Raw genomic sequence first — 12,230 nt, forward strand, 5'->3', positions numbered from 1 at the left:
GAACTAAGAAGAGATGGGCATAAATCAAAGCAGATTTCAACTCAATGTAAGTAGTCAGTTCTACTCACAAGAGCTAGTCCAATGTATATCACAAAAGTAGAGTCTTATTGCTGGCTTCAATGATCCTGAATTATGCCTAGCCTTTCAGAGGAAAGATTCTTGCTGTGGGTAGGAGATGTGAAATTTGGGTCCAAGAGAAAGGTAATCACATTTTCTCAGACTCACATTTTCACAGATACAACCAGAATTCCCACTGCAGGAGCGTTTTGGCAATCAGCCAGGCAATCAACAAACATTGAGCACCTACCCAACCTAGGCACGGTCCTCGGTGCAGGCAAAGAAAATAAAAACATTTTAAAAGCACTAAGATTCATGAATGCTTGTTTTCCATTTGATCATGATTCACTAGCACTGTGTTCTCTCCAACAAGCAAAAATTGCTTCGACCATCTACATTCTGTCTCATGAAGAATATTCTGCCACCATAGGTCTAGCTACTTCTCCATGCCTACTAGATAAATAGAAGTGTCAATATGGGGACTTCGACTCTGTACTTGGAAGTAGGGTCAACCCAATCTACAGAGCAGAGAAGGCCGCAAAGATGCAGGCAGATTTCAGGAGTGTGGCAATATTTGGCCACCCCACAGTCATAATTCTTTCAGGGTAAGGCATTCCCTGTAGTAGGACTCTACTAAAGATGTTACCTGAAGTAGCTTACTCTTTGCTGAGCTCCCTCATCGAAAACATTACTTAGATATTCTAGACCCCAAGGGACCTGGAGAAAAGACTGAATGTTTGTTTGTTAATTATTAAGATTTTATTTATTTATTTATTTATTTATTTATTTATTTATTTATTTGAGTGTGAGCTGGGGGAGGAGCAGAGGCAGAGGGAGAGAGTATCCACAAGCAGACTCTACACTGAGCGAGAGCAGAGCCCCACTTGGGGCTGGATCTCACAACCCTGAGATCATGACCTGAGCCGAAATTAAGAGTCAGACGCTTAACTGACTGTGCCACCCAGGCATCCCAAGACTGCACATTTGAAATGGAAGTGAGGAGGAAAAGGAACAAAGTTTGAGGACAGCAGAATCCAGTGGCTCTGGATCCCTGGAAAGGGAGGAGGCAACAAGATGAGAGACCAACTTCTGAATGCCACCGGGGGTCTTGGTGGATTGTTTGGTCCAGAAATTAATAAAGGACAATCCTCTACAGAATGTCAGCAAGAAACAGATGCAACCAGCCCATCATACCTCTTTTTCTTTACAGGAGTTGTAGCAGAGGTGGGAGCTGGGGTGCTGGTGGTGTTGGCACTGAACGAAACTCCAGGTTGCCTGTTTAATCACAGCCACAAATCACATTCTTGAAACTTTTTTATGCTGTCCCACCTTTGAAAGGTCTTATCATCTATTCACATTCCCACCTGCTCTTTACCCACCACAACATATTTCAATGGACAAAAGAAGAACAGAAAACAAGTCCTTCCTTAGTTTACCGTTTTATAAATCGTCAGGCCTTCATCTGAGTAACTAGAATGGAAGGAACTGAATGAAATCATTCATTATATGACATCGTGTGTCTGAAATCCGGACCAATGAATTCTGATGTGCTCTGGATTCATATTATATATTTATTCCTGTGTATATTATGACTAACAGAATTATATTGCAATTTTTTTGCATTAAGAGCATTAGATTGTTTAAGAAAACATTTAAAAAATCACACCATTTTAAATCTCTATTTAGCATTTATTAATATACATAGACCTCCCCCCTGCCAAAAAAAGGACCAAGCCTGTTTCAACGACTGAGAGGTGTGGTCCAAGGTGAAAATGACTTTATTTGTAAATACAAATTTAAAAACCAATTCTGTTTTCAAAAATCCACCTAGTTTGGCTGTTTATAATCACCAGTAGTACGTTTCAGAGAAAATGTACTTCATCTAAATTGATTGCTAGCAAACCTATGATTTCATGACTCAGTTGAATTGTAATGTGATGGGGGTTTTGAAAGACAAGTGACATAGGGGAAGAAAGTTAGTGGCCGTAAGAACAAGGAAAAATAAAGGTCTCTGGGGGAAAAAAATTAAAAATCAAATGGGTGATGGGCATTAAGGAAAGTACTTGTTATGATGAGCCTGAGTGCTGTATGTAAGTGATGAATCACTAAATTCTACTCCTGAAACCAATATTATACTGTATCCTAACTAACTGGAAATTAAATAAAAATTTGGAGAAAGAAAAAATAAAAAGGAAAAAATAAGACAAAAAGTTAAAAGAAAGAAAGAAAAGAAGAAAAGAATGACTTAAGTTCAGGTGTTTGGTTAGAGCAGAGGTTGGTAAACTTTTTCTGTTAAAATCCAGATAGTAAATATTTAAAGCTTCATGGACCATTTTCTTATTTCTACTAAACCCTGCCTAAGCAACAGGAGTGGGGCTTTATTATAATGAAACTTTGGGCTGAGGGGCATATACCCTAACTTTTCTTGAACTCATACAAAGAAATACACTTTATTCTTAAAATGTAACTTCAGTCAGAAAAACACATACATCTTTGTTGCTTCTGGTGATCTAAACGTGGACATGTTTCTGCTAAAAAGAAAAAAAGGCAAAAGTTTGAGCAGCAACAAAGAATGAATACTTGCATCAATATGCAACTGTCCATGAATTTAGAGTTGTTATTTAAAGTTAGACATTATTTGAGAGAAAGAGAAAGAAAGCATCAGTATTTGAATAAATTTGATAAGGTGATTTCATGATCTTTTTGTCTTGTACTAGCTTCTAAAGGAAATCATTTTATTTCAGAAAATTCAGTTATTGTTTAAGTTCAACGTTTTTATTTGTTGAGTTCAGTAATTTTCTTTAGCAATAAGAATGTAAAATGGGCATTTACATGTATTTCATACTCTTGCCACCAGGATAACTTAAAACAAAAACATGAATGTGGTGAGAAAGATGACCTGACGCAATGAACTCTCTCAATTTTTTAAGCAAGGCAACAGGGACGCCTGGGTGGCTCAGTTGGTTAAGCATCTGCCTTGGGCTCAGATCGTGATCCCAGGGTCCTGGGATTGAGTCCAGCATCACATTGGGCTACTTGCTCAGTGGGGAGCCTGCTTCCCTCTCTACCTGCCCCTCCCCCTGCTTGTGCCCTCTCTCTCTCTGACAAATAAATAAATAAAATCTTTTAAAAAAATTAAGCAAGGCAACAAAGATTTTCTATTTCTCTAACCATGAGGAGGAATAAAGGTATTTACTCCAGAATTTTTGTGTTTAAGAAATAGAGGAAAAGAATTTACAGAAATATATCAAGTAGGACATGAGAATTGTAAGTAAATAAGTTATGCTCAGAAAAATATTGTACTTGGGTCTTTCCCAAAGTCAATAGATACTGGTACCTATTGGTTAGTCGGTTATCCAAGGTATTGGCCTTATCTGTTTTAGCAGCATCATTTCTGTCTGAGATCCTTTGTAAAGAAACAAGACACAAGTTTGGATGAACATTTAGATCATTAAAGTCCTTTCAGACCTCTTTCATGAAAGAATAACTCCACAATATAACCTTTTGCTGGTAAAGAGATTTGTTTTCAGGTGTTACATTTTAGAATATTTTGCAATTAAAAAAAAGCTACTTAAGACAAAATCTATTTATGAGGCTATAATACAGTTTGGAATTTTTACGGTTTATGCCTTTCTACTAGATGCTCCGATTCATTGAGCATTTAACCCACTATTTTATATTCATTATTGTTTAATAATACAGTTGACCTTTGAACCACATGGATTTGAACTGCACAGGTTCACTTACATGCAGATTTTTTCGATAAATACAGTACAGTAGTGTAAATATATTTTCTCTTTAGGATTTTCTTAAAAACATTTTCTTTTTCCTAGCTTACTTTATTGTAAGAATTCAGTTATGTATAACATACAAAATATGTGTTAATCAACTGTTTATGTTATCGGAAGGCTTCCAATCAATAGTGGGTTATAGTAGTTAAGTACTGGGGAGTCAAAAGTTACATGTGAATTTTCGATTGCATAGCACCCATAAACCCTGTATTGTCAACTATACATCCAGTCAATGACAGTGTGCTTACCAAGTCTGTAAAAGACATCAGTGAAAGACAAGTATTTTTTAGATATTTTGTGGCACAGATATTGTTATATGTTTGCCAAACTAGTTTTCTTTTCCTTCTGAGCACACAGGAAGACCACATTTCCCATTCTTCATTGCAGTTAAGTTGGGACCATGTGATTGAATTCTAGACTAAAGAATGTGGGCAGAAATGTTGTTTGCTACTATCAGACCCATTATAAAACCTCTTGTGTGATCCTCCTTGCTCTTTCTTCCTCTTCCCACTATGGTCTTGTTGTGCATGGGTTGAAGGTGGTAGCATCCAAACATGAACTTAGGTTCCTGAGTCACTTCATGGAGCTGAGACATCCCCTGTCTTCCAGCCTATCACACTGGACCCTGAAGAGAGTGAACGGTAATCTTTTATTGTGCTAAACTACAATAGATTTGGGGGCAAGAGAGGGAACTAGAAAAGAGTTCTCTACCCTGGTGAATTAGTTTACTTTGACTAACACATTTGGTTAATAGCCTCTACTGGCCATCAGAGGTTTTAATCCCTCAAATACCAGGTCTCCTCACGGAGGTCACATCTGGAAAAGGTGTATTTGTCCCCTGTGTCAGAAAAGACAAATCCCATGGTCTCCATGCCAATGGTGGGCTCTCATGACTGCAGACTCTCCTTCACTCACATCAGAGAAGAAGTTTCTTCCTAAGACATGAGACTATCCCCTGGAGCATTCTGCAGGCTTGCACAACACAAGGATGTAGCAAAATTAGGCTCAGGAAAACAAAAGGTCAGAAAAACCTTTCTGTTGATCCGACACTATGGGTCTACTATAACTTTCTCTAAACTTTCAATTTTACCATCAGCTTAAGTACATGGCTTTATATAAACTATTCCTGGAAAGATGGGCACTAACTTTGCCTCACTCTAAAAAAAAAATTAATGTGGGAAAAACATATGACTTAACTGTCATGAGTTTAAAATGATTTCAATTCCTTGATATGTGTAACTAAAATATTGGGTAAATAACTCTAATACATTAAAAGGCTATAAGTCAACTCCAAACACGTTTTTGTTTATAGCACATAATGCCACAAACTGATAACACTTGAATGGAAAAAGGAAGGAAGGTTGAAATCTTCCAGAACTCCATATTCTCAACAAACCATTCACAATCCAGGCATTAACTTGTACAGGCTCCTAGAATCCATGTATAAAAAACTCATGTCTAAGGTGATGATCAGGCCAAGGACTGTGACTATATCACCAGCGTTAACTGCTACTGAGCCTCTGAAATGTTTATATTTAAAAGGCTCTACAGTAAACCACTGTGAGTACCTTAAGTAAGAGGTCAGGTGACCCTAAATCTTTAATCTTAAATGTTCCTTGGAAACTCTCCTCAGACTTTATAGCTGTCATGAGACCCTAACATGAGATAAAAATAATCTTGGGAAATTGCTACTCTGGTTTGCTGAAAACAACAATCTGTCTAAAGCAAACAGAACCTTAATATCAAACATTCTCAAGGTTTATATCAAGGCAAGTTCTGATGTTAAAATTAAATGAAGTTAATCAAAATTCTACAGTGTAAGCCTATGTGGGCAATACTGCATGTAATAATAAAAATAGCTACCTACTCTTTGCTGCTTATTATATACATTTTCCTTTACTCTTTAAAATATCCTTACAAGGGAGGCGTAATTATCTTCATTTTATAGATGAAAACGTGGAGTCTCAGAGATGGTGAATGGAGTCTCAAGAATACTTTCTCTTGGCCATCCAGCCAAGAAGTAGGGTATCTCCAAACTCTTTCCAGTAGGGCCCAATGTCAGACATCTGATTCTGTAGAGTGATTGTTTCAACATTCACACCTTAAGTCAACAGGTCTTCCTACGCTTACTGGTTTTCACTTTCACTATCTCTTCTGTGCCACTAGGGGCATCAGTCTATGAGTAATAATGGAGAGAACTCTAACTTACCATTCCAATACATATGTCAATTTCTTTTTACTTAGGGAGATTAACTTTGTATTTCCCTTGAAAATTAAGTTTCTGCCAACTTATGATGTGAAATAGGTTGTTTTGATAAGTGTCAGTCTTGGAGACAGGAAATACTCAAATATAGTCATTTAGCAGTATGATCAAAAGAACTAGAGGAAAAGTTACACTTCCACAAGAGAACACAAGAGGGCACCATAACCTAGGTTTTCCAAATAAGTCATTCGTCGGCCTGGAGGATTTGGGCCCTATTGCATGCTACATACATTAGTATTTACTTATGTTTCTTTAGAACACCTCACACTTTTACCTACATATATATTTTAAAAAGAGAACTCCAAATATAAAGTCAGTACTTTTCTTATATTCATTTAAAAATAAATGCATTATTATGGGGCACCTGGCTGGCTCAGTTGGTGGAGCATGTTGCTCTTGATCTCAGGGTTGTGGGTTCAAGGCCCACGTTGGGTGTAGAGATAACTTAAAAATAAAATCTTTAAAAAAATAAAAATAAAAAATAAAATAAATGCATTATTGAAATACATACATACGTGCATACCAGATATATTTGGTCATCTTCCTCCTAAAATTATTTCCTATCTCACATTTGGAGTGACCAGCATTATGAAAAGTCTGACTCCTGATAGGACTTGCCTTTCTTTACCGATTTCTGAGTTCTCTCCCTCACATCTATTTCCACACTTAGAGAGATGTGGCATACTGCTGGGACTCAGGACTGCCTCGGGAATGAGCTGACCAAACATGCCACTAAACCTCTGTGTAAACAAAGTAGGTCACCTCTGGCCTCATTTTCTAGGATATAAAATGAAGAAGGATTTGGGCTAGATTGGTGGTTCTAAACTTTGGATGCATACTAGAATCACTTCATAAGCTTTAAGAATGTCCCAGTCCCACCTCAGACTAATTAAATCAGAATTTTGAGGGTGAGAGGTGGTGGGACCAAGTTATCGGTAAAGTTTAAAAGCTCTCTTAGTGATTCTAATTTGCAGCCGAGGCTGAGAATGACTCACCTTGTTAGCCTGTGAAGTCTGGTCTAGTTCATTACTAATGTTCCAAGGCTCTGTCATGACTGGCCCAACATAGACCTTCAGATCCACAGCCTACAAAGGCTTAGGTCTCCCACACATTTACCTTTCTTGAGGCATAATTATCTCACTTTCAGATTCATTCCTAGAAATAGGGTTTCCATCTTCAGTTAACGGTGCAACAGGACAGCCCACAAGGCCAACATGAATGGACTTATTTTGACTCCTCCCTCCACTCAGTGCTGTGGAGATGAGATCCTGTACATATACTTCTACAAACTCATTTTTTGTGAGGCTATTAATTACAAGAGAGAAGTTAACTCCTTGGGCATACCAGTGAGGATTAGCCTCTATTAAGGGAGACTGGCTTGAAAACCTATGACTAGTACAGAAGTGTGTACATTTCCTACATGAATTAATACTGGCAAATACTGAATATAGAATCCACTAGATACCATAAATTCCAGCATGTCTACTTAAAAGGCAGCAGGTGGCATTTTTTGTCTACAATAGCAGCATATCTTTAGCTACAGGGAGTGACCTCAACTGTCAGTGGCCTCGGGTGTCCATTGTCTAGACTCCAACTAAAAATGTTAACTTTGCACTTTATATATGCTTACTAAGTATCTCTACCAAATATAAGATAAAAATGTGATTTGTAGCATTTACACTTCAATCCAAATAGACCTTTCTCGGGGTGCCTGGGTGGCTCAGTCAGTTAAGCATCTGACTCTTGATTTCAGCTCAGGTCTTGATCTCAGTGTTGTGAGTTCAAGCCCTGCATTGGGCTCCATGCTGGGTATGGAGCCTACTTTAAAAAATAAATAGACATTTCTCAATTTTCTCCATAAAGAGGAGCCCTTTTCCTCTGTGTAGGAAGGAACTAACAACAGGCACAGCCCCATGGACCCATTCTATAGGCCATATGGTTACTCTAGTGCCACCCACAAGAGTAATTTCACTTTCTAAAGTAAAGAGCCTTTATACTACAGTGGATCAAAACTATGTTATTAGTAAAACTTATAGTTTCTCTATAAAAATAGAAACTGCTGTTTTTCCCACCAATGGGATGGAAAGCCCAAAAGTTAGAATAAGAACTGACTACTCATTCACAAAAATAACTAGATTCTCCATTTTAAACTGAACAGATTCCCTGTAGTGTCCACCCTACTTATACTCAAACCAGTTTCTTCAAAATTGTTCTTATCAATCTACTACTGGCAGGATTTTGGGAAAATAGCATGTTGAGTCAAGATTTTGTGAATTTTGAAGATGATTCCATCTGAATAGCCCTTCTGTCCCTGGGGATAAAATATCATGGTTCAAAACTTACTTTGGCAAACATTTAAATACCTCATGGTTGATTAAAAAAATGGGATTTCATATACATTTTGCATCCTGCTTACATGGTTCAAAAACACCTTACCTGTCTAAAGTGTCATCAGATCTGTACCGACTAATCATAGCTTTTGGCTCATCTCTCTCATTTGCTTTCCTGTAGCAAAAAATAATTACAGAAAGATCAAATAAATTACCAAAAAAAGTTTATAAAATCTATCATGTCTTTAGTAAAATTTTGGCCTATTTAGGTAGGAGTTGTACATGTTACCAAGGAAAGACAGATTCAGAGTATCTAAATCTTCCAAGGTTTTGATTTGGATAGAATAAATTATGGCTAACCCAACTCCCCCTGCTAATAAAGGAATTCTTCTCTAGGTCCAATTATTTCTAACTACAATGTAACATATTCAAATTGGGGATAAAGGATAGGCAAAACAAACAACATGGCATGCAAAGTGGTTAACAATTAATGTGTACTCTTATCAATATTGTTGACTTCTACATCATAGGAACTTAATCCCTTAAAATCAGATATGTTTTGTTTGCAGAACTTTAGTAGCACCGTAAGCTAGCTCACCAATGGATACAAATAGCTTTATTTAAAGTTCAGCACCGTGGACAGGGTTGAAAAAAAGAACTTGCTGAACTGAAGGGAGGGGGAAGAAAGGAAAAGAAGGAAACAGGAAAAGCTAGAAAGAAAGAAATGAAGAAAAGAGAGTGAGAGAAGAGAGAAAGGAGAGCTGTGGGGAAGAGAGGAGAAGAAAGGGGAGGTAAGGAGAAGTAGGGAGAAAAGAGACAGGAGGCAAAGAAAGTTGAGGAAGATAGGCGAGCAGAACAAAGGGGAGAGGGAAGAAGACAAGAAAAGAAGGGAAGAAAGGATAGGAGGTTCAATAGTAGGAATCAAGATCATCAAAGCAAATGGGAATATCTTGATCAGACTGATCAATCAGCAAAAACAGGCTGTTTAATGCCTTATATAACCCTGTGATACAGGAAAAGCAAGCTCTCTGATGAATTATACCATGATTTACTGTGTTTGCATTTCAAAGCATCATTTGAAGCTGACAGATCAAAGATACTGAATCTGAAAAAGCACTAAAACAGTATATGCACCTAAAATTTAATTTTTAACTTGATATAGTATACTTTTATTAAGCAAATATTTGAAGGTAAACAATATATAATTTACTGTGCTGATGACTATGAGGAAGTCAAGAATAAAAAACTATGGAATCTACTCACACAGAGCTAGAGAGAAAAATTAGATATGTACACCCAAAGGCAAATAGTGGCCACTGTCATAAAAGAGGTTCAGGGAAAGGGAAGGAAGTTCTAAGGTGAGAAAGTTTATTTCTAGGTAAAAGAATCAAAAAGGGCTTCATGGATAAGGCACAGTTTGAGCTGGGCCTTGGAAGATAAATAGCCGTGAACATTTTCAAACAGAAGCAGAGGGAACAGTGTCCGTTGATGGGAGAAAAAAGTAATGAAAATTGCCTAATGCAATTCCCTCAGTTTTAAAGGAACCTCAGAGTGAAATCATGGTCTAGCCCAGCATTGTATTGAATGCATGAATGCAAACAGACACTGAAGGGCCATCTGACTCCCTTCGGTAAAACAGCCCCTTCTCAGACAGCATCACTTTATGTCTCATTAGTTGGCTTTATTCTTCCTAGCACTTATGGCAACATAACATATTATATTGTGTTTATTTATTTTCAGTCTCTCCCCTCCTCCACCTTCAACTAGGAGGCAGGTTCTATGGAAGCAGGGACTTTGTTTTATTCGCAGTCCTCAGGCCAGTGTCTGGTTCACAGTAGGCATCTCTACAAGTATTGCTGCCAGGCTTATTCGACGGGTTTAAATGATCTGGCAGAAGTACATAGCGAAAGTTCTTAGTTCATGCATACTATGAAGCTGTTATCTAGGTGAGGACACTATATTGTTTACCTTCCCTTTCCTGTAGCCTTTTCAGTCTCTGCTCACATGGAGCTTTTTGCACACATAGCCACTTGTGCTGGAAGCACTTCTCTCCTGCTTCCTGCCCGCCAGCTGCCCTTCCCAACTCAGAAACCCCTCCTCATCCTTCGAACAGCAGCACCAACATGGAAGACCATTTTCTGGGTGCCATCTGTGGTTAATTCAGGCAGAGTTAGGCTCTCTCGTCTCTACTCCCAAGGCGCTCTCACACACTTCTACAATAGCACCTCCATGGTAAATTTTAGTCTTGTAGTCTATGGATCCATGTTTTTCCAGAATGTAAAGGCTCCCTAAGGTCAAGGGTGGTATCTTATGCATCTTCGTATTCCCAGCACCTAGCACTATGGCAGCACATAGCAGATGTTCCAAAATGGTGTTAAGTGTCCACCAAGTGGGTACAGCCTCTGTGAAAGGGCAGAAAATGGCAAAGTAGGCATCCATCTGAGCAAGTGCAAGGAGGAAAATCATCTGCACTACCCTTCTAGGAACATGTATTTTGAGACGCTAGTTATGGGTTAAGGGGAAAACATCTCGGGCTCACACAATTTTGTTACTGAAGATAAAAGTTCAATGTACTGTTCCAGCCAGTATACGTAGGGGAGTTAGCCAGTAAAATGGAGGGAGCAATTTCCATGTGTGGCTAGACTAAAATGATCAGACTCCCTTTGGGGGTGAGAGCCACCTGAGAACAAGGCTGTAATCTTCAAAATCATGACAACCAAGGAGAGGGCAAAGGTAATCACAGAACAATCAGTCAGATGAACTAAGGCTGCGAACCAGAAAACCAAACAGATACTTTGTGTAGAGAGTTCTAAGCTCAGTACCTTTATAACAGGTCAAAATTGTGAACAGGTTTAGAAGGGTTTAGAAAAATTAATAAATAAAAGTTTCTAAAATATTCAAGGTGTCTACTTTTTAAAGTCCATGCCATAAAAGATAATCACACTCCTTTACTATATACATCTTGGTGACAGACAGACACAGGCTACTAGACCAGATAAAACTTGTGTCTGATAAATACTTAGGTTCTTCTGATGGGTGTGGTTGTTTGTATGTGTGTGAACATAAATGTGTTTTAACAAGAGTATTATCTACTTGTTTGATCAATCTTAGATTATTTACATTATTGTGATTATGAGTTTTGTCTGAATTTTTCTACTAATTTGCCTCAGTCTTTTTGCCACTCAATATCATTTAACGGTTTTTCACAAACCTAGGAGTTTCTAAAAAGAAGTGTACTGCCCATAAAGCAAGTGAACTCTGCTGTTATTTCTATATTTTAGGGTTACTTTTCCTAAGGTTCTGAGATATCTTATCTGGTCACATTTCTGCGGCAGCCCTTTCTTTTTCCCATCCAGAGGGCTACCTCCATGGATTGGTTATTCTATACCTCCAAGCTGTGGTTCTAGAAGCATGAAGCTGGAGAAGCACAGACTTTGCTCTGTGGAAACTCCTAATGATATCACAGAGTCTTCCAGAATGCCAGGGAAAGCCTGAGGCTAGCCACAAATATTCAGCCTGTCTTGAACAAGTCTTCTCTCAAAACTATTGTCTTTGTGTTTCTGCTAATGATGTAACTTGTCTGAAACACCCACCTGTCCAAGGCATCATGGGAGTTATGTCGGTTGAGCACCACCCTACCATAATTTTCATCTCTGTAAAGAAAGAACAAAACTAAGTCACATGGAAAGTTACCACAGTATTTGGTAAGCACTAAATAAGGGAGACAGGAAAGAGCTCACAATTTAGAGCAAGATTAATTCATCTTATTGCAGGCGTAAGAACACAACA

At 38.1% G+C, this 12,230-nt stretch overlaps 1 protein-coding gene across 7 annotated transcripts in view; it reads right to left on the bottom strand.

Moving 5' to 3' along the window:
- The window catches only part of SCEL (sciellin), a 302,338-nt gene that overhangs the window by 72,592 nt on the left and 217,516 nt on the right, over positions 1–12,230 (bottom strand). For 5 of the 7 annotated variants that reach the window (XM_035726891.1, XM_035726893.1, XM_035726889.1 and 2 more), the window contains 5 exons: positions 12,035–12,094; positions 8,548–8,616; positions 3,395–3,463; positions 2,547–2,588; positions 1,252–1,332 (listed from right to left, as the gene is read on the bottom strand). In XM_035726891.1, coding sequence (XP_035582784.1) covers positions 1,252–1,332; positions 2,547–2,588; positions 3,395–3,463; positions 8,548–8,616; positions 12,035–12,094 — 321 coding nt within the window. The remainder of the gene's footprint in view (positions 1–1,251; positions 1,333–2,546; positions 2,589–3,394; positions 3,464–8,547; positions 8,617–12,034; positions 12,095–12,230) is intronic. The other 2 variants (XM_035726890.1, XM_035726892.1) reach the window with 2 other exon arrangements.

Source organism: Zalophus californianus, chromosome 3, assembly GCF_009762305.2.
Source record: "Zalophus californianus isolate mZalCal1 chromosome 3, mZalCal1.pri.v2, whole genome shotgun sequence".
NCBI lineage: Eukaryota > Metazoa > Chordata > Mammalia > Carnivora > Otariidae > Zalophus > Zalophus californianus.